At 33.3% G+C, this 26,728-nt stretch overlaps 1 protein-coding gene across 3 annotated transcripts in view; it reads right to left on the minus strand.

Annotated features, from left to right (window-relative positions):
- The window catches only part of LOC145307362 (glutamate receptor ionotropic, kainate 2-like), a 178,030-nt gene that overhangs the window by 56,184 nt on the left and 95,118 nt on the right, over window positions 1-26,728 (minus strand). For all 3 annotated transcript variants that reach the window (XM_080149740.1, XM_080149741.1, XM_080149739.1), the window contains exons 11-25: window positions 24,876-24,944; window positions 24,267-24,362; window positions 23,152-23,223; window positions 15,080-15,115; window positions 11,869-11,940; window positions 10,963-11,043; window positions 10,108-10,212; window positions 8,781-8,894; window positions 7,724-7,779; window positions 4,972-5,105; window positions 4,497-4,568; window positions 3,397-3,461; window positions 2,761-2,864; window positions 2,406-2,467; window positions 1,235-1,317 (exon numbers count right to left, since the gene is read on the minus strand). In XM_080149740.1, the coding sequence (XP_080005866.1) occupies window positions 1,235-1,317; window positions 2,406-2,467; window positions 2,761-2,864; window positions 3,397-3,461; window positions 4,497-4,568; window positions 4,972-5,105; window positions 7,724-7,779; window positions 8,781-8,894; window positions 10,108-10,212; window positions 10,963-11,043; window positions 11,869-11,940; window positions 15,080-15,115; window positions 23,152-23,223; window positions 24,267-24,362; window positions 24,876-24,944 (1,221 nt within the window). The remainder of the gene's footprint in view (window positions 1-1,234; window positions 1,318-2,405; window positions 2,468-2,760; window positions 2,865-3,396; window positions 3,462-4,496; window positions 4,569-4,971; window positions 5,106-7,723; window positions 7,780-8,780; window positions 8,895-10,107; window positions 10,213-10,962; window positions 11,044-11,868; window positions 11,941-15,079; window positions 15,116-23,151; window positions 23,224-24,266; window positions 24,363-24,875; window positions 24,945-26,728) is intronic.

A 26,728-nucleotide genomic window follows, 5' to 3' on the forward strand; every position in this document is an offset into this window, starting at 1 on the left:
GTCATAATGATAGTCTCACAGAATGACAGAAGGATAGGCAGACAAATTGGACATACAGATGGATGAAGGGACAGATAGAAAGAATGACAGACAGAAGGACATGTAGTAAGACAGACAAAATAACTTGCAGCATAGCTTACCAACAGACAAACAAGATATACAGATGGAGGGATAGACACAAGAACAGAGAGATGTAGGGACAGGTAGACAAGTGAACAGACAGAATAGAAGACATACAGACAGAAGGTCAATCAGACAAACTGGACATACAGGTAGACAGAAGGACAGATCGAATACAGACAGACAGACAGAAAGAAGGACAAACAGAGAGAATGGCAGACAGAGAGAATGACAGACAGAGAAAAGGACAGACAGAGAGAATGACAGACAGAAAGAATGACAGACAAAGAGAATGACAGACAGAGAGAATGCCAGACACAGAGAATGACAGACAGAGAGAAGGACAGACAGAGAGAAGGACAGACAGAGAGAATGACAGACAGAGAGAATGACAGACAGAGAGAAGGACAGACAGAGAGAATGACAGACAGAGAGAATGACAGAAAGAGAGAAGGACAGACAGAGAGAATGACAGACAGGGAGAATGACAGACAGAGAGAATGACAGACAGAGAGAAGGACAGACAGAGAGAATAACAGACAGAGAGAATGACAGACAGAAAGAATGACAGACAGAGAGAATGACAGACACAGAGAATGACGGACAGAGAGAAGGACAGACAGAGAGAATGACAGACAGAGAGAATGACAGACAGAGAGAAGAACAGACAGAGAGAATGACAGACAGAGAGAATGACAGACAGAGAGAATGACAGACAGAGAGAATGACAGACAGAAAGAATGACAGACAGACAGACGGAAAGAAGGACAGACAGAGAGAATGACAGACAGAGAGAAGGACAGACAGAGAGAAGGACAGACACAGAGAATGACAGACAGAGAGAATGACAGACAGAGAGAATGACAGACAGAGAGAATGACAGACAGAGACAAGGACAGACAGAGAGAATAACAGACAGAGAGAATGACAGACAGAAAGAATGACAGACAGAGAGAATGAAAGACAGAGAAAATGACAGACAGAAAGAATGAAAGACAGAGAGAATGACAGACAGAAGGGCAAACAGACAGGCATATAGAATGACAGACAAACAGACAAAAGGACAGACAGACGAAATGATTATCATAGTAGCTTCCCATAAAAAACCTGATACCTGAGTAGCAACAGTTCTAACAGGATTGCCTGTACAGGTAAAGATGGCCTCATACAACGGATCCTGCCCAGCCAGGCGTAAACCTGCAAATATTTGGGTCAATCTACAGGGAGTTTAAGGGATAAGACAATCCTGTTGAACAAGGTCCAGGAATCTTAAGGAATAAGACAATGGACAATAAAATAAACCATTTTGTGGATTAAAAGTAAACCTGCAGATATTTAAGTCAATCTGAAGGGATCTTGGACAAAGTAGCTTCGGAAACAGTAGCTTCAGACAAAGTAGCTTCGAACAAAGTAGCTTCGGACAAAGTAGCTTCAGGACAAAGTAGCCTCCAATGTTAATAAAGGTCATGGCCGCAGCGCTTGGCCCCCAGCCTGCCTAGCCGCGGGCGCTCGGCCCCCTAGCCTATAATCTAACCTAACCTAACCAAAAAATTGTAAAAACATTATCAAAACTTGTAAAAACAATATTAAAAATTGTAAAAATCTATCAACCACTTTTTGTAAAATCCACGAAATTCTAAACCACCTATGTATTATCAGTTGATGATATTTTTCTTAAATAAATGTTCTGAGGCTAACATAGGTTAGGTTATGTTATAGGCTAGGGGCCGAGCGCCCGCGGCTAGGTAGGCCAGGGGGCCAAGTGCTGCGGCCATATTGGAGACTATTTTTCTTAGGAAGCTACTTTTCTTAAGTAAATGTCCTGAAGCTACTTTGTCCGAAGCTACTTTGTCCGAAGATACTTTGTCTGAAGCTACTTTGTCCAAGATCCATCTTAAGGGATAAGACAAGCCTGTTGATCAAGTATTCATTATTGATCAGAACCTAAAGCCAACGAATAAGAAAAAGTTATTATAAAGCTTTTGGTGACTAGTGTAATAAACAGCCTATTGTCCACTCTCTCTCTTTGGTATATAGGGAGGGAGGGGACATTAGGCTGTTTATTACACTAGTCCCCATGTTTTATAATAATATTTTCTCATTCGTTGGCTTACCAACTTTGAGGACTTTTATTGAATTTTAATTGGTTGGTTCATTAAGTTGAGTGTACAAACGTTCAACCAATAATTGTAATATTCAGTAGGGAAAATCGTCATTAGATATGTACATCAATTTATCGGACATTGTCTTATCCCTTTTGATCCCTGCCCTGTTTAAATTTATACCCGATGAATCCGTCTCTTTTGGTGGTTTCTTGGCTGATTCTGTCGGCTCGAACGGGCTCATTCTGAAAAATGATCAATTCCAGTTTTGTTGACTCCAAGGGGACAAAGGCCCAGGTAAAAAACAGAGTTTTTATTTTATTATTCGTGGAATATTGCTATACAAGCAGGACTTAATCATCTAATCTTGCTGAAGCTAATATATCTTCCTTCCACAAAAAAAAATGTTATAAACCTTTACATGGCCTAAAGAAGCTTCACTGTAAAGGAGAACCATATCATACCAGCAGTTAGCCAGATCTTAAGCTATAGACAAACAGTCATCCTGTTACTTTTATATAAGAATCTATCACTTTACCTTGAAATAGCATAAAGAATAAGAGAAACCGCCAGGTAAGCTGTCATGATGTAGATCCATACCTCCACAGATAGAGGAGACATGAAGGAAAACAGGTTTGGGTCCTGTATTAAAATATTTGTTATTTTATTGGTCATCTATATCTTATATATTTATTAGAAGGAAAAGAGATTCGGTTTTATGCAGGGAGGGGGGAGAGGACAATGAGTTGTTTATTACACTAGTCCCCAATAACGTTTCTAATTCGTTGGCTTCACAACTTTTAAGACTAATTTTTATTGGTTGAATTATTAAGTTCAGTGTTCGAATGTTTTAAGCCAATAATTGTGATTTACAGAAAAGGGTTATTTTGTGTACCATCATTTGGGATGAAACTAGTAGGTACTATATGATAAACAGCTTTCTTCGAATATAAAAATGTATAACATAAGATTAAAACCAGTTTTTTAGCCCCGAGATGCAGAAGGCAGGTGCTATAAATAACATGTTTCAATCATATGATTGTACATTTTTATATTTGTAAAAACTGGAAATAATACGATGCTAAACATAATTTTTCATTATGGCTGAGAACTGATTCTAATCCACCGGATATTAATTGGTTTTGAAGCGATATGGGAAAAAAACAGGACTTACCTTTTTTGTTGGTTTCTTATACAGAATTGTAATGCCAAGATTCATAAACGGCATCGTAAAATCAATTCCTATAGGATAAAATCCCTTTATTTATTGCAAACTAAAACCCCTTGGGTTACTTTCAAGATGGGGGTAACGTATCCCCCTCGCCACCTTCCCTGTTAAAACTTAACATTTTTGTAAAAAAATTTGGGAGATTTTTATTTTTGTTTTTCGAAGATTTTTGAGAAAAAAAATTAACGGCAATTTTATTCTTCTTTTTTTATATATTAATTTGTGTTATTGGGTGCTATAATGTCTATAATTATATAGTAAGTTAGGAATTCTATATTTTTTAAAAAGTAAATAAGGTATGTTTAACCCATGTGGGGCCTATATAGTATATATGCAGTACTTTCAAGTATCCAATATAACCTAACCTTATGTGACCTAAAGTAATAAACAGACAAACGAAAAACTACTCCCCCCCCCCCATTATTTATTTTTTAAATAAAGTGGGGGGGGGGGGGATATATAGGAAACTATTACAGAAATATTCGTCTATCTATTTTAAATAGTATTCAAGTAATTCATATTTCAAACAGAACATTACCGACTGACGGACTAACGGTCAGACAAAGTTATATATAAGATTTTATTAACTATTGAACCGAATGGGTTCTCCATTATTTTATAAAAGCTAAATAAAGGGAAAGGGATGGTTTAAGAAAATTTATTTTTTGGAAGGGATTTAGGCTATTTCTTAGCTATCCAAATAATACAGAGTATATTCCCTGAAGAGTAGAGCCCAATCGGTTCAGTGTGGTTCCTGAGATCTTAAGCTTCAGACAGACAGACAGACGAACGGACAGACAGACAGACAGACAGACAGACAGACAGACAGACAGACAGAAAAACAGACAGACAGACAGACAGACAGACAAACAAACAAACAGACAGACAGACAGACAGACAGACGAACAGACAGACAAACAGACAGACAAACAAACAGACATACAGACAGACATAGTACTACTTTGTATTATAGATTGTATAGAATTACGGACGTACATATATTCAGACAAAGAAAGCTATAACAACTATGACAAAGGGATTTCTTTTTCCTTGTTCTCGTTCATAGGTAATGGTAACATCTCCCACTAGCAGGTCAGCCTTCTGGTCCAACAGTTCACCTGAAGGGGTAATTTGTTTATCATCATTGGAATGTATTATCAATATATCGTCCAACTTAAAAAGGAATTTTTGTTTCTATAGATTTAGTACACAGGGAGGGAGGTGACATTGGGCTGTTTATTACACTAGTCCCCAAAGTTTTACTTTGAGTACTTTATTTGAATTTTGATCGGTTGTTTTATTAAGTGTCCAAATGTTTCAACCAATAATAGTTATTTACAGGTGGGGTAAATTGGGGAGGTACATCAATTCATCGTTCATTGTCTTATCCCTTTAGATCCCTGTTTCTTACCCTAGGAAACAAAGTATCTAAAGAGACAGTAATTTATTTACATATGCGCGGCAAACGGATCCCATGAGGACCCTATTTGTTATGGGGGAAAGCACGAATTTGCGACTTACCGATCATTCCGTTCCATTTTCCAGACTTCTTGTCGAAACTTCCATATTTTCCATCATCAACAAGCTTGATAGTATAGTTGAATCCAAGGATTGTGGAGATCTCTTGGATTAGGTCCATAGTATACCCTTCATACCTATAATGTAATCTAATAAATAAATTCATTGATAAATTGATTGATGGATAGATTGATTGATAGATTGATCGATAAATTGATCGATAGATTGATCGATGAATTGATCAATAGATTGATTGAAAGATTGATCGCTAGATTGATCGCTAGATTGATTGATAGATTGATTGATAGATTGATTGATAGAATGATTGATAGATTGATTGATAGATTGATTGATAGATTTATTGATAGATTTATTGATAGATTGATTGATAGATTGATTGATAGATTGATTGATAGATTGATTGATAGATTGATTGATAGATTGATTGATTGATAGATTGATTGATAGATTGATTGATAGATTGATTGATAGATTGATTGATAGATTGATTGATAGATTGATTGATAGATTGATTGACAGATTGATTGATAGATTGATTGATAGATTGATTGATAGATTGATTGATAGATTGATTGATAGATTGATTGATAGATTGATTGATAGATTGATTGATAGATTGATTGATAGATTGATTGATAGATTGATTGATAGATTGATTGATAGAGTGATCGATAGATTGATTGATAGATTGATTACTAAATTGATCGAGATATTGATCAATAGATTGATCGATAGATTGATCGATAGATTGATCGATAGATTGATCGATAGATTGATCGATAGATTGATCAATAGATTGATCGATAGATTGATCAATAGATTGATCGATAGATTGATCAATATATTGATCGATATATTGATCAATAGATTGATCGATAGATTGATCGATAGATTGATCGATAGATTGATCAATAGATTGATCGATAGATTGATCAATAGATTGATCGATAGATTGATCAATAGATTGATCAATAGATTGATCGATAGATTGATCAATAGATTGATCAATAGATTGATCGATAGATTGATCGATAGATTGATTAATAGATTGATCGATAGATTGATCAATAGATTGATCGATAGATTGATCAATAGATTGATCGATAGATTGATCAATAGATTGATCGATAGATTGATCAATAGATTGATCGATAGATTGATCAATAGATTGATCGATAGATTGATTGATAGATTGATTGATAAATTGATCTATAAATTGATCAATAGATTGATCTATGTTGATTGATAAATTTGTAGATAGATTAGTTAAGATATATATTGATATATACATTTATGAATAAGTAGATATATGTATTAATACATATAATGGAGCGATCTATTAATCTAACCATCATTCTATATATCAATCTATTTCTTAACTATCAAACTATCTATCTATCTCTCTATATAGATTGATATATATATTTAAATATCTATCAATCTATTGATCTATTTCTCAATCTATCCATCAATTAAAAATCTATTTGATTGTTTAATCTATCTATAATGTTGTAGTATCTAGAAATAGTTCTCACCCTAAAAAAAAGAAATCAGATATGTAAATATAGAAACAAGGATGACAACATCCATAACAACCAAAGGACAAACATGGAGGGACAGACAGACAAAGCGGAAGAGAGAGAGAGCGAACAATTGGCTGTTTATTACCCTAGTCCACAAAGATTTAAAATAACGTTTCCTTATTTGTTGACTTAACAACTTTGGGGACTTTAGTGAATTTTTATTGGTTGGTTTATTAAGTTGGGTGTTCAAACGTTTCAACCACTATTTTTATTATACAGAAGGGTTATTTTGTGTATTATCATTGGATATTTACACTAATAATCTTATCCCTTTAGATCCCAGGTATGAAACCAAGAAATAAATTGTAGAATAGCTTTGTTCATCTAATCTTCTTTCCGTCCTTGTAGTTGTAGTTCGAGTGGTTTCAGATTTGTAAAAACACTTCAAACTTGGCAGAAAGGTGTTTTTTCAAGCCTGCAATTTTTATTCTTGGGGGGGGGGGGTATTTTTTATATTTAAGGTCCATAAAGAAGTAAAGAAGTTCTGCAATTTTTATAAATTTTTGTTACACCCCCCTAAGGTTTAAAGAGAGTGCCACCCTCCTATATTTCAGAGATTAATAAAAAAAATAAATATTCTCATGCAAAACTAACAGGATTTCTGTCTGTACCGAAGGAATCTCACTAACCGCCGAACCGATATGATTCTCCTTTACAATTTAGCTTTTTGGAAAGGTTTATAGCTATTTTCGAGGAGGGTACCGCCACCCTTACAAGATAAATGACAAAAAACTCCAATTAGAGGCCAAATTTTTTGTTTATTACACAGCTGATTTTAACATAGATTGATAACATAGATAGGCCTCAAGGGGCGAAGCCGCCAGTAAAAGATAAAATAAAATGTGGTAGAAATGCCACGCATCTTGGAATCCTCTTAGCAATCAGATACCTCCCAAACTTTGGAGTATCTATCTATCTATCTATCTATCTATCTATCTATCTATCTATCTATCTATCTATCTATCTATCTATCTATCTATCTATCTATCTATCTATCTATCTATCTATCTATCTATCTATCTATCTATCTATCTATCTATCTATCTATCTATCTATCTATCTATCTATCTATCTATCTATCTATCTATCTATCTATCTATCTATCTCTATATCTATCTATCTATCTATCTATCTATCTATCTATGTCTGACCTATCATTCCCCATAAGAACTTCACTTTCCTCTCTCAACATCAGAAACGGATCATTCTAAAATGTAAAAAAATGTATTTTTTGTGAAGATTCATCCCCCCCGGCCCCCCTCTCCCCCCCCCCCCCCTATCAAACAATAACCCCAGAGAGGGAGAGAGAGAGAGAGAGAGAGAGGCTGCTTATTACGCTAGTCCAGAAAGTTTATAATAACGTTTTCTTTTCCGTAAAAAATTTGGTGACTTGAGTGAATTTTTATTTGTTGGTTAATTAATTTGAATGTTCAAACGTTTCAACTAATAATTGTAACCTACAAAAAAAAATTATTTATTTTTTATCAATATTTTGGCCAATTTTCTTATCACTTTAGATCCCCGCAATAAACTATCTATCTATAAACTTATCAATCTATCTAATAAATTGATAAGTATATCTAAAATAATTATAAACCTTCAAGGACCTTTAAGAAGCTTCACTGTAAAGGAGAACCCATATAGGTTCAGTGGTGGATTCTTTTTTAAAAATTAGGCTCGCTACTTGCTGGTGAGGCAAAATTTTTTTTGGGAAAAATCTTACAAAATGGCATAAAAAATCTACAAAAATTAATTAAAATCATAAAAGGGTTATTAATGTAGGATATACTTTAGATTTTTAATGTGATTTTGGAGGATTTTTCACAAAAATGATTTTGCCTCACCAGCGAGTATCCACCTCAGCTTACGTCGAAAGTGAACAATTCTTTCGTCTGCAAGAAATGTTTCTTTTTAAATTTGACAAAAAAATTGGGTCAGACGGGTAATCCTATAATATAAAATAGTAAGCGTTTTTTGTCTGTCCCGAAGGATCTCGCTAACCGCTGAACCGAAATTGTTCTCCTTTACAGTGAAGCTTCTTATAGGTCCTGGGAAGGTTTTAAACTATTTTTGAATAGGGTTTCTTCACCCCACTTTTTAAACTCTTTTGAAATGGGACGAGGTCGACTTTTCACCCTCCTACCAGTGCCCCTAAAGGCTTCTAGGGGCGTAGCCGCTAGTATAGATATTGTATGTCTATTTCCTTACCAAAATACAGGTGACTATGAGAGTTTTGTTGTGAAGACTTTCCACAATTTCAGTGTACTGTTCTGTATAGTTTCGCGAGAAGTTGGCTCCATTTCCAGAATTCCAGGTTCCAATCTACAGGTTGAGATAGATAGTTAGTTAGATAGTTAGTAGGATAGATAGATAGTTGGAGAGATAGCTAGATATATAGTGGATGAATAGTAGTATAAATAGTAAGATAATGTGTTATATAGATAAAGGATAGCAATCTAAAGGTAGAGATAGATAGTTGGATAGTTAGTTAGATAGTTAGTAGGATAGATAGAAGGATAGATAGTTTGATAGATAGAATGATAGATAGTTTGATAGATAGAAGGATATATAGTTTGATAGATAGAAGAATTAATAATTGGATAGTTAGATAAGATATAAATAAGGGTGGATAGTAGTATTAATAGTAAGATAATGGGTTATATAGATAGATAGATAGCAATCTACAGGTAGAGATAGATAGTTGGAGAGATAGTAAGATAGATAATAGGATAGACAGTTTGATAGATAGAATGGTAGATTGTTTGATAGATAGAATAATAATTAGTTTGATATTTAGTTAGATAGATAGTAGTATAAATAGTAAGACAATGGGTTATATAGATAGATGGATAGAATTAAAGATAGTTAGATAGATAATTGAATAGAAAATGGGTTTGATAGTTAGGGAGATAGTAAGATAGATAGTAGGATAGATAGATAGACAACAGGCTAGATAGTTGAATAAATACAGTGTGTTTTTAATTGAACAATAGTATTGCCTAATTTAAAGCACTTACCTCAGAGAAACTTTGCCTTTTAAATTTCCATAGCTTAATTTGTTTAAATCTGCTGAATTTTTTTCTTGTACAAAATTCCAAAGCCATTGAAGAAAATAAGAATTTGCTTATTAATTCTGCAGAGGTAAGTGCATTAAATTAAGCAATACAGCAAATAAGCAATCAAATGTTTCTCCTTGCTGGCTAATAAAACAATACCTTCTCTCTACCCCACTAAAGACTTTCACCCAGTCCTTCCCCTGACAATATTGTAAAGAATTGATAAATATCTGAGTACGATTTTATCAACCGAAATTGACCACAACAATTCCCCTGTCACAATACCTACAAATTGTGTATAAATTCTTATGAAATAAATAAAAAAAACTGCCCCTTGTCTTTAAACTTTATATTTATAATTGATGTGATCTGATTGTCCCTTTTGGTTCATTAAAGGATTGATCATTTAAAATTTTTATATTAATATGATAATTTTAGTTATTAAGAACTTTTAAACAAAGGTTGTGTAGTAAAGTTACCTGAACTAAACCCTCTTTTCTAAGCTCAACAATCCCAAGCTCAAAGTTTGTTCTGAATCCTTCTGTGTTGAAGTTGACCATTCCAGTTAAACCCTCCATTTCAACCTTAACATTTGCTGTATTGCTATTCAAGATAGATTGCTGAATTTTTTATAGTTATATGTTTATCACTTTGTCCATCCATTTCTGTAAGGAACATATATTTTTCAGCTGCTTCTCAAGATTACCTACCTACCTTGTCAATTACCTCATACGGGCGGAGATGCTGTTCATTATATGTAACGCCATGGTCCAACATCCCAGGATAACCTGGGGGAGCCAAATGTCTCCTTTTCTGTCCAAACACCTGGGGTATTAGGTTAAGTAACACCCATCAGACAACCAACCCTTTGATAGCACGACCTAACTGTGCATGGTAATGAGTTGCACCTGTTTTAGGCCAAGAAATTCCCCCTACTCTAACTATTTATGTCGCGCACCTGACATAGTAGCAGTAGGAACCATTTTAACATTACGCGCCGAGATTTGAACCTACCACCTCCCCGACAACGAGCAAGTGCTTTACATGCTGAGCCACGTTTGTGGGTTTGCTCCTCATAATAATTGGCTGATAATTTAAGGTGATATCTATGACAATAAAACATGTTCTCAAAGATTCACATGGTTCATCAATGGATCAAATTCTTTATAAAATGAATTATTCTCAGCTGGTATTCAAGATTGTTTACTGTATACTGTCCAAAAATTATATTATACAGAATTAGGGTAATCATGTTAATTGTGAATGGAGAATGGATAATGTTGACATCAATTTATCGTCCCTTGTCTTATCCCTTAATATCCCTGAATTTTTACCAATTTCATATAATTAATGAGGCTGTTGCCATGCTGCCAGGTCTGTTCAGATTCACAATCCAGGGTTGCGGTGTCTATTTCCTGATAAAATAAAATCAATGCAATTATGTAGATGTGCATATCTGGCCGAAGAACCGGATATCCGGCTGGATAAAGGTTATCTGTTATTATATATAAGCCGGATATCCGTATCCTTCCAAAAAAGTATCCGGCTTAACCCTATTATTTATATTTGCAATTTTACAATTTTTACTTTGGAAGATGACTTGCTACAACTTTATCCTTCATATGTTATAATTAAGATGGCCCCCATTTTTTGGTAAATTTCAACACACTAGAATTGAAATTTTGTGAAAAAAAACTTAAAAATTGAGTTACAAAAGCTTTAAAAACAGGTCTTTTTGCAGATTTTAAAAACTTTGCAGTGCTTGAACAATTGCAATTTTTGAATTACAGAAAAAATATTTTACATGGGTCATTTTTTTTGCATAAATCAACCATATTTTGGCTGGGGGCCAACATTTTTCTAGGACAGGCTGCCAGGGTGTTGGTACCCTCCCCAACACTAGTTAAAACCTTACCAGGAACTATTGGAAGCTACACTTTAAAGGAGAATCATATTAGTTTAACAGTTAGCAAGACTTGTGAGCTGATTACTGTGTTTACATTTATAGGAATGAGATACTACTAAATATTTAATAGTACTTCATTATTAGGTTGGAACTTTTTAAATTATAAATCAACCCCCACCCCAAAAAAAAAACAATTACTCCAAGGGGTATTTTTTTAGGAAAGGTAATTCCAACAGATTTCAGGGGGGTTCATATTATCCCCCCCAAGCAAATTTTACCCCCGGGGTAAAAATTTTAAAAAATATGTAGACAGATACTTTGTATGTATTTATACCTGAGATCTATCAAGCTGGTGAAGAGCATGGGCAAAGAGAAGAGTAGCATCATACATCAAAGCTGTCTCAGTCTGCAATCAATCATAAAATCATATTTCAAAAAAGCTAATAACTTTTCAAGTGGAAATAAAAAAAACCATATAAAATATGGTAACAGTCCCTGGGTTATTATTCTTAGATAGAAGAATTAACTGTGCTCACTCCAACGAGAGCCCAGAAGTGAATATTCATTTTTATTTGCCAGCAATTTCACTTTTACTGAAAGGGGACCACAAACAAATTTTAAGAAGAAAATAGTCATATGTTTCATGCTAGATGGGGTAGTCATGTAGGCGCTAGAATAACATTTTTATATATAGATTTTTTTTAATATATGAACAAAATAGAATGTAGTTGAATTGGCAAAACAAACACAAACTAAACAAAAATCTGTGTAGCAGTCTAAACATCTATATTTTTTTTTTTCTATGATTATGTCTAAGGTTCATATGTAATGATAATTTTTAAAATAATTTAGGCATGTTAAGATATTCCTATTTAAAATTATGCATAATGATTCTCTAAGTGATAAGGTAAAGTTTAAGAAATATTGCAACTCTATATATGTTATAAGAAAATCCATAGGTCTATTTTACATAAGTTAATCTTATGGTATACTTTTTACATAACACAATTATAATATGATCTGAAATTTTGAAAATATTTGTCGGTCTCTTTTTTATCAATTGTGTCATTCTTTTTTGTTGTTAAACATAAAAAAAAATGTAAAAAAAAATAGTATTTGTTACAAGCATGCTTTGGTTTGAAAAATCATTAACATTTTACATTCTTTGGAGCCTATAAACAAAGGTTTAAAAATAAATTGCCTTGGTTATAGAAAAAAATTTTATCATGGAAAGAAAATAAAGTCATAATTTCACAGTAACTTTAGATAGGTTAGGTGAGGTAAATGATAGGTACATGAGTTCAAGCCAGGGATAGGAAATAGGGACAGCAGGGTTAGTGCCCCCTGCAGGTGCTAGAAATAGGAGAAAAGCTATGGTGAAAATTCATCAAAACCTGCTTCTTTGATTTCTGTTTGAAAACATCTGAGATTATCAAGCTAAAAAAGTCACTCCAGTCTGGAATTTAAGATGAGTGTGAAAAAATGTTAATCATCAATTTACCAGTAAAATCACACACCTCTTTTCTCTTTTTACACTCCTAGATTCTGGTTTATAAGAGGTGTTAATAATTTTGGATGTGCTTCGCGCAGGCCATTGTTCTTATGTTATTCTAAATCTTTTCGAAAACAAAGGAAAAAATTAAGAAAAACAAGGATGACAACATCCATAAAAGCGAAGCACTGAAACGGTAGGACAAACGGACATTAACACTTGTATAGTATCTGAACTGAAAAAACGGAACATAAATGTATAAATGTCGAATCAAAATTGTAGGTAAATTTGTTGAAAAACTGCTTAAAAACAGGATAATGTTTATGGACATACTTACATTTTTGGACTTGATTATAGAGTTGCTTCGCTTATAATATTGTTCTTTGTTGTCCCAGGAATCAATATACCAAAAATCAGATCAAACGGATAATTAAAACAATTGAAAATTTGTTGTTAAAAAAGTAGAAAAATCAACATGTTTAAAATGGACGTACGGACATTCTGGTAATGATTATAGAGTTGCTACGCTTTCTAAATCGTACCCAACTACTACAGGAATCATCATGCAAAGTTTGAAAACGATAGGACAATTCTACCATGCCTAAATTAACGAATAAAAGCTATCTATCTCGGACGGACGGACGGACGGACCGACCCTAATTATAGAAAAGCTTCGCTTTTAAAAATAGTTGATTAAAACATACACTTTAGACGTTCTTGGTGATTTTAATAATACATCAAACATGCTACTTAAAAAAAACATTAAAAATAAAAATAGTGCAATTATTTATAGAAGAAAATGAGATATTTAAACTTTAAATTTTTAATAAGTATGATTGTCTTAGCCATTAAACAGGTTTATATTACAGCTCTGAAAACATAAAACTCTAAGTTTGAAGCATAAACAACTTTTTAGACAAATTTAAGACATATTATTTCAATGGTTTTGATGCATGCAGAAGCTGTTATTCAGCAAATTAATTCCATTTGAAATTGCTAGAGTTGTGAATATTTTCTAGTAAAACTTTTTTTGTGTTGTAGCTAAAGGGAAGTGGGTAAAAAAAGGGAGGAGAGGTAAGTGGGTTATGGGGAAATATTCACTAAGAATTGTTTGTCTTAATCAATGTCCCTTGTCTGGATGCATGCTAAGTGATCATCTATATATATATTGATTAAGATGTTTTTTAGTTAAGGATATTAAAGTAAGCCTGCAAGAAATACATCTAAAAATGTAACCAGTTACAGGCAATATAACCTTCTGCCAAAAATAATTTTATTTCTATGTGGCCTAATTTAATATTGAAATTTATATCATTAACAATGGAAAACTTTCAAAAATTTTCATATACCTAAACTCCTATTTTGAAATAAGTATAACTTTTCTGTTATTGAAGGTGAAGGCTTCAAATTTGGGGTTTAATTGTGGCAGACTTTCAGCAATTAGATTGGTGTATTTCTCACAGGCTTCCTTTAAATCATGCAAACAATGACTCTATGAGTTTATATTCTAAGAGGGTAGTTCTAAAAAATACTTGAAAAAAAATTGTTTAAAATTAATAGATCAATTTTATTAAAAATTATAAATTTTAAAATATTATTAACCGTTGAAAAATGGCGATTATTTTAAAATAAAACACAAAAAAATTATAATGCTTTGAGTTTTACTAAAGAAACAACTTTAAGTTAATTTTTAATAAACTTTTTAAATATAATAACATAATCGGTGTTTTTTTTTCTACTGCTGGGAAAACAGCAGTCAAAACAAAAAGATATTAATCATATTTAACAAACAAAAAAAATACTCAAATACTTCAACTAGCAAAATGAAAGTATTATAGACAATTTTCCGCATATAGTAAAACCATAAATCATAAATCAGTTTTGATAGGCTGAGGGGTCGAAGGCTCGGGTTAATACATATTATGATTTTTCATTCTACTATTCCTAGAAAAATGTGTAATATACGATGCTATACATAACTTTTCAGTATGGCTGAGCACTTGTTCTAATGCAGCGGACATTAATCAGCCATACTGGAAATAGAATTACTTACTCTGATTGTGTAAGGATGGACCGTCGAGTTGGTATCCTTAAATATATATAGACAGATACAGGTGAGCATATGTAGACAGATACATATGTGCATATGTAGACAGATACAGATGTACATATGTAGACAGATACAGATGTGCATATGTAGACAGATACAGATTACAGATGGGGCGATTTTGAACATTTTTATCTGAGACCAAAGCGGGAACCTGCAAATGATTTTTATAGGTATAATTCACCTCTGGATAATGTTAAATTTATCTCAAGTTTTCTGCCGCTGATGACCAGACATACAATTGTAGGTTTAGCTATTTGTAAATGGGAGACAAAAATTGATTGAATAAGAACTAAGACTTCAAGGTGCTCCCTAAAAACGCATCAAGAACTTTTGTTCGTTTCAAAATATCTCGTTTCTAGCATGAGAAAATCTCAAAAAACCTCTACAAATTGGAACTTCTCAATAAGTCCTAAAAAATGGTGGTTTTTTAGTCATTTCTAAGGCTAGGAACGAGATATATTGAAACTGACAAAAGTTTCTGCTTCTACTCCTCTAGGCATTTCCTGGGAGTACCATGAAGCCATAGTTCTGATTCAATAACTTTTTCACTCCCATTTACAAATAGCTAAAAAATTAGATGTCTGGTCGTCAGCAGTTTTAATACTGAAGATAAATTTTAAATTATCCAGAGCTGGATATATAAATCATTTTAGTGGTGAGCCAGATCGGGGTGCGCCGAATTTCAGCCGATCAAAGCGCGCCATTTCATAAAATGCTGTGCTCTCATTGGCTGAAATTCGGCGCACCCCAATCTGGCTCACCACTAAAATGATTTAAAGATCCAGCTCAGAGGTGTATCATACTTATAGAAGTCATTTGCAGATTTCCCGGTGGTCTTAGATAAAATGTCCAAAATAGACCCACCCTAATATAATACAGATGTGCATATATGTAGACAGATACTGATATCAAAGCCTGTACCAAAAAACCTGTTTTTTTACTGAAAAATGGCAGGAATCTAAAGTGATAAGACAATGGCCGATAAATTGATGTACATCCCTAATAAAGGTAGATTAAGTTTCCACTCCAACGTTTTTTCTGATCTATCAGTGTTAAAAAACAGATATTTTGTATAGGCATGATTTCAGCTAGATTTACAAATGGATTACAATGTACTAGAATATAAATATAAATATATAAGGATAAAATGGTCCAATTTCAACTTAACTCAGTTTTTTACATGGATTTACATAATATATAATTTTGGCAGAAATAAGGTAAATAATAAGCAAATCAAGCAAAATAATATTTGAGAGGGCAGATGGAAAGGTTGTCAATTGCACTATTTGTTGCCCCCCCCCCCCCCCAACGACATCTGAAATAATGTAAAGGTTTTTCTCGTATTCATTCGAATCCAGTGGACAGGAACCGGTTCTCATCCATACGAAAAAACTATGTTTAGCATCGTATTATATCCAGTTTTCTACGAATATAGAAATGTACAATCATAAGATTAAAACTAGTTTTTTTAGCCGGTGCCTTCGGCACCACGGGGCTAAAAAAACTAGTTTTAATCTTATAATTGTACATTCTATATCCGCGGAAAGCCGTATATAATACAATACGAGAAATAACTATTCTCATATTCATTCGAACCCGGTGGATAGGAACCGGTTCTCATCCATACAAAAAAAACTATATCTAGCATCGTATTATACACAGCTTTCTACGAATATAAAAATGTAGAATCATAAGATTAAAACCAATTTTTATTTTTAGCCGGTGCCTTCGGCACCTTGGGGCAAAAAAAACTGGTTTTAATCTCATAATTGTACATTCTATATCCGCGGAAAGCTGTTTATAATATGATGCAAGAAATAACTATTCTATTTTGATCTTTATAAAAATATTTTTACCAGTTCAAAAAGGTTTAATGTTTAAAGTGGACCATTTTGTAGACGCTCTTGTAAAATATTTAAAACATGGACAACTATACATATATGTAGCGTACAAACTGAGTTTTATCAATCCTATTATATAAAGTAGTAAGCGTTTTTTGTCTGTCCCGAAGGATCTCGCTAACCGCAGAACCGATATTGTTCTCCTTTACAGTGAAGCTTCTTATAGGTCCTGGGAAGGTTTTAAACTATTTTAAGAGAGGGTGTCTTCACCCCCCCCCCCACCCAAATAATTATGTTTTAAAACTCTTTTGAAACTAATAAGGTTAAAAAGGTTTGAGGTCGACTTTTCCCCCTCCTACCAGTGCCACTAGAGGCTTCTAGGGGTGTAGCCGCTAATGTACAAATAAAGAAATAGAGGGTCATGTGAAGAAAACGAAGTTGTGGGTTTCGTTGTATTTTCACAGTAGCTTTTCAAAGGTTAATTTTGGTTAGGTTAGGTGATTGCCCTGCAGGGTTAGGCAATTAGCCCCGTAGGGCTAGAAATAGGATAAAATCTACTGTAAAAATATGACGAAACCCGCAACTTCATTTCGTTCACATGACCCAAAATAGATATTCCACCCAATAATATAGAAAGAATAGATAATCAATTCCTTAATTTGACCAACAAAATAATGGAAAAATCCAAACCAATTTATGGCTAACAAATTTATGTTCATTAAAGTTAAATATTAACAAAAATCTTCATTATTGTGTCTGATTGATTATTTACAGACTGTCAGAAAGACAGACATAAAGACAGACAGACAGACAATAAGTTTTATTCATATACAGAAAGATGGACAGTTACACAGACAGTAAGATGGACAGAAAGGAAGTCTTACAGAGTGATATACAGATAGATATATTCATATAGAAAGACAGATGGATAGACAAAACGAAAAATAGATAGATCGACAAGGTCATTAAAATAAATATACAGACAGAAATAGGTAGACATTCAGATGGATAGACAGACAGACAAGACTTATAAACACACTGATAGACAGACAGATTGAGAGATAGACATATAGACAAATAGACAGACAGAGAAATATAGATTGACAGACAGAAAACCTCTATAGATCTATCTCAACCATAACATTTAAAATTAGTAACTACTGCTGCTTCATAACGAAATATATTTTTAAGAAAAAATCTTCATTATCAATCGCAACTTTTAATAATGTTAAAAAAGCAAATTTAGCTAAACGAAAAAAAGACAAATTAATTAATTATTAAAGAAGCTACAATAACTACAGAACTGATTGAGTTGAGTCCCTTTTTCGCATAGGTCTTTATATGGTTTATTGCTATTTTATGTTTAGATTTCTACCTCCATCTTATACACCTTTGAAGGCAGCGTCTTCAGATGCTAGGTGCGCTTCCAGTAACTGATTGACTTGACTCACTTTTAGAAAAGTTTCGCATAGATCCTGGTATTGTTTTAGGCTATTTTTCTGTCCCTTTCTTAATAATTTAAAGAGTCCCTAGACGCCTGGGACGCAAATAAATAAGATGAATAAGATAAAATGTTAAAAAGTAATTTGATACAAAAATATCCCTCTGCCATCTTGGGATTAGTTTTTATAAAAAATTATACTTTTTTTCTTTATTTTTTTTATCTATAATACAAAGTAGAACAATGTCTATCTGTTTGTCTGTCTGCTTGTTTGTCTGTCTATCTGTTTGTTTGTAGCGAAGGATCTCGCTAACTGCTGAACCGATCGGGTTCTCGTTTACAGGGTAGCTTCTCATAGGTCCCGAGAAGGTTTATAACTATTTTCTTGGGGGGTGGGACACCCCTAATCCCCCCAAAAAATGAAAAATACCCCCCCCCAAAAAAAATTTCTTTTCTTTTTAAAACTAAAATTAAAATAGTAGGGTCGACTAAAATTTTTTTTTAAATTTTCTTTTAAATCTAAAATACGAAAAATCGGTTTGATCAAACCTCTTGGGGCAAAGCCCCTAGAGTCTAGAGGCGAATCCGCTAGTCCTTATATAAAAGTAACAGGATGAGTGTTTGTCTGTGGGGTTGTGCCGAAGAATCTTGCTAGCCACTGAACCGATATGGTTCTCCTTTACAGTGAAGCTTGTCATATGTTCAGTGAAGGTTTACAACTATTTTTTTGGGGGGGGTGGGAGGGTACTAACACCTTCCCCGCCCCCAAAATTATCCATTAGGCCTCTAGGGGCGTAGCCGCTATTCCTGTTTTGAGGAAGGGTACAAAAATCCCCCCCAACCCAAAAAAAATCTTATATAAAAGTAACAGGATGTGCGTCTGTCTGTGTGGTTGTACTTGCTTGAACCAATACGGTTCTCCTTCACATTGAATCCTTGTCAAATTATCCTAATTTCTGATTCTAAATCGTTCCTAACTGTTATAGGAAGCGTCATGCAAAGTTTATAATCGATAGGACAATTCTAACATGTATAAATTAACGAAAAGAGCTAATTGTTTTTTAAAAACTGGCAGATTTTTGTAAAATAATATCTATCAATAAATACATTATAGTAAATAGATAAACAAGGATGATAATATCCCACAGAAAGAGAGAGGACAATGGGCTGTTTATTTCACTAGTCCCCAAAGTTTTACAATAACGTTTTCCTATTCGTTGGCTTATCAACTTTGGGGACTTTAGTGAATTTAGATTGGTTGGGTCGTTAAGTTGAGTGTTCAAACGTTTCAAGCATTAATTTTAATCTTTAGCAGGGGTAAATTTGTGTATCAACATTGGGGATGTACATCAATTTATCCGCCAATGTCTTATTCCTTTTAGATCCCTGCAACATCCATAAGTAGCGAAGCTCAAACAAATCATGGATGGACAAACAGAAAAAATGAATAATTATAGAAATCACGAAACCTTTCTGATGTATTAATAAAAAATATTTTCAATGTCTCTTTTATGCATGACCGACAGACTGACGGATAAAGTAAATTTTACATTTGATGCTCATTGATACATAGAATCTTAACCAAAAATTTCAGCCGTCTATCTTCTATAGAAGCCGAGAAAATCGCATTTCCCCGTTACAGACGGATTGACGGACAGAAAAAGTCAATTATAAATTAGCTTCGCTACTAAAAATGACAACATCTGAAAGTAGGGAAGCACGAACAAATCATGGATGGACAAACAGACAAAATGAATAAAAATAGAAATCACGAAATCTTTCTGATATATTAATAAAAAATATTTTCAATGTCTCTTTTATGCATGACCGACAGACTGACGGACAAAGTGAATTGAACACTTGATGCTCATTGATACATGGAATCTTCAACAAAAATTTCAGCCGTCTATCTTCTATGGCAGCTGAAAAAATCGCATTTCCCCCATAGCGTTTCGGACGGACTGACGGACAGACATAATGAATTATAAAGTAGCTTCGCTATTAAAAGAAAAATTGAAAGTGAAAAATCACGAAACCTTTTTATATAAAATATTGTTATATTGGTAAGACCGACAAACCGACGGACCAATTAACTAAATTTTGGAAGCTTATTGATATAGAGAATAAAATTATCTACAAAAGCCCCCATTTTCGTTTTATTAGAGAAGAACATACGGACATACGGTCATTTCAAGTTAAGGATGACAACGTCCATAAAATCGAAGGTTGACAAATCTGACTAACAAACAAACATTGACATAAGTAGAGTTTTGACACTTAAAAATGGTGGGTGGGTGGGGGGGGGGGGGGTAGTAAGTTAATCACCTTCCCAGGACCTATAAAAACTTCAATATAAAGGAGAACCATATCTTTCCAGCTGTTATCAAGATTTTAAGCTACAAACATAAATCTTGTTACTTTATTATAAGGATAATAATTGCATACAATATATAAGGGACTATAAACGAAAAAAAAGATAACTTTTTAAGCTGCTAGCAGCCAAACGGCTGTATAAATATTTTATATTAAGCCGTTTGTCAGCTAGTTATAAAAAGACGTTGACATTTTTACAGGACAAACATATATAAAGTTGTCTTTGGATAAGAAAATAAAATTTTTAAGCAATATTCCTGTTTGTTGGGCCCTAAGGATCGATTTCTACTAAATTTTGGGCCAGCAAAACTGAAATTAATACTAAAAATTATTATTTTCTTTTTTTGTAAAATAAATTGTCTATAATATGATATGGCTGAGAACTGGTTTTAATCCAGCGGATATTAATCAGTTTCAGAGCCATACTAGAATATATATTGTGTTAAAATATGTATTATGTAAAGGGATAGGACAATGGCAAATCAATAAAATGCTAGATCAATTCCAAAGAATCACCTTAAAATTTGTTTCTTAACGTTAGAAGATTTTTTATGTCAAATTTTTGTATTTTGAATATTTTTTTATAGTTCGTGCCTTCGGCATCTCGGGGCTAAAAAATGGTTTTAATCTTATAATTGTACATTTTATATCGGCGGAAAGCTGTTTATAATACGATGCGATAAATAACTATCAAAAAATAGTAATATTGATTTTCAGATCTTTCCCTCAAAGATTATGAAAACAAAAGCGTTTAATTTTTAATTCATTGTCCCATCCCTAGATCCTTGTATATGTATAATGTGATCAGCCCTAGTTTCCTAAAGTTTACAGCAGATAACCCAAGTATTGCAGACCCTATTTTCAGCGACTCCGGTCAAATGGAAAAGCGATTTAATGTATAAACGATTTATACATTATACATTAAAAAATTAAACTTTTTTAAATTTTGATTTTTTTTTAAATTGAAGCTTTTTCAGCTAGTAGCAAATATTGAGATAGGACGCGGAAGCTACGCACACTTTCGGAAACTAAATTCAGTTCATCTATATAGATAAAGACGATGGAATGTAATAAAATACCGTTTCTCGTGGTTGTACGCGGTCATACGCATTATTGGGAAGGGTGACGCATATTTCAGATCTCAATTTTCGCATAAAATTTATATATCATAAATAAGCATTGCTTTTATCTTATGGAGAAAATAAGTAAATAAAATAGCAAAAACTGAGATCTGGAATTTGCGTCACCCTTCTAACATTGTGTATGACCGCGTTCGACCGCGAGAAACGGCATTTTATCACTCTCCATCGATCAAGACTGTCACAAATTTATTTTAAAATGTGATGAACTCCAATTTAGTTTCCGAAAGTGTACCTAGCGTCCGCGTCCTATCTCGAAATTTGCTATTGGCTAAAAAAGCTTCAAACTTCCAAAAAAAAATTATAATTTTAAACATTAAAATTTTGAATGTATAATTTATAAATCGCTTTGTTTTCACAAATTTCCGGAGTCGCTGAAAATAGGGTCTGCAATAATTGGGTTATCTGCTGTACACTTTAGGAAACTAGGGCTAGAATAGGAAATCCATTTGGAGCTGATCTAAAAGATTAACTCCAATTTTTGTACATTACAAATAATACAAAATACAATACAATACGATTTACAACTTATAAATGAATAAATATTTTTTCGAGAAAGAATTCATTATTTTGAAGATCTTAAGGGATAAAATAATGGACGGTAAATTGATGTACATCCCCAATGATGATAAACAAAATCATCACTTCTAAAAAATTCTTGGTTTAAAGCAATCAATTTGTTCTAAAGAATGATAATATGTTTGTAAAACTTTGGGTACCAGTGGTAACCAAAGTATCTTACTCAACGTTGTGGCTCAAAAACTAATATTTTTTCTGTATAAGGGGCAACTTTGTTTCTCATCATTGGGTATATCTATCAATGTATAACCAATAGTCTTATCCATTAAGATCCCTGGGAGATTTGAAATCTGCATCAAATTTTAAGGATTTTTTATAAAATTCGTTTTTTCTATAATTCTTTATCTAAAAGCGGAAATGCAATTTAAGTTAATTAATTTTGGCATCTGTGATTGGTGGATTTAAAAAATCTGCGCTCTGATTGGATGGCGTACATCATTCAACCAATTAGAGCGCAGGTAGTTTAAAATCCACCTATCCTATTGGTCAAAATTAATTAACTTAAAATGCATTTCCGCTTTTAGATAAAGAATTATACAAAAAAAGAATTTTATAAAAAATCCTTAAAATTTGATGCAGATTTCAAATCTCCCCCTAACATTAAAATTCCGGAAAACTTATATATCTTACTGTGTATATTACCTTGATAGTTTTACCACCAAAAGGTATGGCTCTGTTGAACAGAGTTTCTCCCTGAATCCATTCTCGTACAACCTAAATGTAAACAAAGATCAGCTGATTTCCACCAAAAGGTATGGCTCTGTTGAACAGAGTCTCTCCCTGAATCCATTCTTGTACAACCTAAATGTAAACAAAGATCAGCTGATTTCCACAAAAAGGTATTACTCTGTTGAACAGAGTCTCGCCCTGAATCCATTCTTGTACAACCTAAATGTAAACAAAGATCAGCTGATTTCCACAAAAAGGTATTACTCTGTTGAACAGAGTCTCGCCCTGAATCCATTCTCGTACAACCTAAATGTAAACAAAGATCAGCTGATTTACACCAAAAGGTCTGGCTCTGTTGAACAGAGTCTCGCTCTGAATCCATTCTCGTACAACCTAAATGGATAGTTTTAAACCTGCAATCGTGGCTCAACACGTAGCGCATCGGCTTGTTGCTGGGGAGGTGATAGGTTCAAATCTTGGGCCAACACCGCGTCATAACTAAAGACGTTAAAATTGATCCTACTGCTGCTATGTCAGGTGCGCAACATAAATAGTAAGAGTAAGGGGAATGCCTTGGCCCATAAACAGGCGCAACTCACTACCATGCACTTCTCAGACAAAGGTCGTGCAATCAAAGGGTTGGTTATCTGATGGATGTTACTTTACCTAATATCCTTGGGTATCGCATCCCATTACACGTGGATGATGCTCTGGATTCTCTAGATGATCACTTAAATAGAATTTTACGAGGTAATAGTAAAATGGATAGTTGAAGCAAGGGCATTTAACAAGTTTGATTGAAATCATAAGGTACAAGAATACCACCTAATATAAAGTTTTCTTGTATTTATTCAAAACCAATTAATATCCAGTGGATTAGAACCAGTTCTACAAAATGCTTAGCATTGTATTATATCCAGCTTTCTACATATATAAAAATGTATATCATAAGATCAAAACCAGTTTTTTTAGCTTGTGTCTTTATCATCTTAGGGCTAAAAAAACTGGTACATTTTATATCTGCGGAAAGCTGTTTATAATATGATGCGATAATTACTAACTACTACTAATAAACAGGAATTCCGTACCTGCTGTACTATAGGAGATTGAGGGTTGACCAGTCTTAGGGCAGTTATGTTCGTTCCAGAGTATTTAAAATCTTCCAGCTCAACCATGTGAAGATCCTTTATAGATAAAATGGATTGATTGATAGATTACAAACTTAAGCTTTTCTTACATGTCTACATAAAATAGTAATTGCATAAAGATCCGCCGCCATTTTCCCGCCGATCGTTGACTGGATAAAATTTACATAAAGATAAATATTTCTGAAACAAATTGTTTTCTAGCTTCAAAAATAAGAGAATGACAGCCTTTTAAAATTTTTTAGTAAAAAGGGACAAAATTGATTTTGACTCACTTATAGTCGGAAATTCTTTATCAAACAGGGCACATGCACAAAAATGTTTAGCGCTCTAGCTTTAATAGGAGCTGAGATAATTCAAAAGTAAGGGGCCCGACAGGTACCCAAAGAGTTTAAAAACCAAATTTTTTGTTTGCTGAAAAACTTTTAGGAAATTCTTTGATAAAATCTTGATAGGTTGGTCAAAACATAACTTTAATTTACAAGAGGGGTAAATTTGTTTCTCATTATTGTGGATGTATCTTATCCCTTAAGACCCCTACAATTTGCTTACCAGACTTGTGATAATATAGTTGTGATACGCTGACATCATTCCAACTTGCTGCGCTTGTTTCAATATTTCCTTAAAAAAAATATATTAGGTATATTTGTTTGTCCATCTGTCTGTCTGTCTTTTTGTCTAGTGTTTCTGTAAGTCTGATTGTCCAGTATTTCTATCTGTCTGTATGTCCAGTATTTCTATCTGTCTGTATGTCCAGAGTTTGTATCTGTCTGTATGTCCAGTATTTCTATCTGTCTGTATGTCCAGTATTTCTATCTGTCTGTATGTCCAGTATTTCTATCTGTCTGTATGTCCAGTATTTCTATCTGTCTGTATGTCCAGTATTTCTATCTGTCTGTATGTCCAGAATTTGTATCTGTCTGGATGTCCAGTATTTCTGTCTATCTGTATGTCCAGTATTTCTATCTGTCTTTATATCAAGTGTTTCTATCTGTTTGTCCAGTATTTCTGTATGTCCGGTGTTCTATATATCTGTGTGAATCTGCAATATTTCTGTCTGTCTGTATGTCCAGTATTACTGTCTATCTGTATGTCCAGTATTTCTATCTGTCTGTATGTCCAGTATTTATATCTGTCTGTATGTCCAGTATTTATATCTGTCTGTATATCTAGTATTTCTATCTGTCTGTATGTCCAGTATTTCTATCTGTCTTTATATCCAGTATTTATATCTGTCTGTATGTCCAGTGTTTCTATCTGTCTGTATGTCCAGTATTTCTATCTGTATGTATGTCCAGTATTTCCAAAATAAAGTATTAGGAGGTTTGTCTGTAGTTTAGTTTGTCAGTCTGTCTTTCTGTCTCTCTGTCTGTTTACAGGATTTTGAAAAATTGAAAACCTAAGAGATGCCTGTAAATCACACTGGTAACCAAAGTTTTCTTTATCTTATTCCTTGGCTCAAATTCTTTGGGTACTTTTATTAAAATTTGATGTTATAATCTAGTTGTGATCTTGTTTATACAATACAGACAGACAAAAAGAAATATAGAGTAGCTTCGCTAATAATGAAATTATAAATATGCCAATATTTAGATAAACTGACAGACAGACAAAGTAACTTATACAATAACTTTGTTGCTAAGGATATTTAATATAAAAATGAACGGACAAAAGACAGTCAAAGAGAAATATAGAGTAGCTTTGCTACTAATGAAATTATAAATATATTAGAAAAGACAAACAGACAAAGTGAAATATGGAGTAGTTTCTTAATATGGAGTCAGGGATCTAAAGGGATAAGACACTCAACTTAAGGATCAACTGATCAAAAAGTCCCCAAAGTTGTTAAGCCAACGAATAAGAAAACATGGGAATAGTCCCTTTCGTAACATCGCCCCATAAGGGGGGATTCATCGTATATTTGAAATGGCTTTTTATAGGAGAAAAGCTACTGTTAAAGATACGAAGTATCGTCCCATAAGGTGCGATGTTTAAAAGGGACTATACCGACCCGAAAATGTTATTTAAAATCTTTGGGGACTAGTATAATTAACAGCCCATTGGCATCTCTCTCTCTCTCTCTGATATGGAATAATAATAATATTTTATAAATCAAGCACATATTGGAATTTTAAAAGTTTTTGTCTACCTTGTCTATTTTCACCTTAGATAATCAGTATCCTTCATAGCTCATATATAGAGTATGTTGGTTACCTTTTATCCGTATGTTTGAGGGATGGGGTTTTTGTAATTGTTAAAAATTCGGAGTTTCTGTGTAGTAAAAGTCGTCACAAATATAGGTATTAAATAATAATCATAAGTGAAGCACATATTGGGGATTTAAAAAGTTTTTTCATTATCCTTAGTAATAAAGTTATAGATTAACTGAATAGTAGCGAGGCTAT

Source organism: Acartia tonsa, chromosome 15, assembly GCF_053477335.1.
Source record: "Acartia tonsa isolate MP-2025a chromosome 15, ASM5347733v1, whole genome shotgun sequence".
Classification (NCBI taxonomy): domain Eukaryota; kingdom Metazoa; phylum Arthropoda; class Copepoda; order Calanoida; family Acartiidae; genus Acartia; species Acartia tonsa.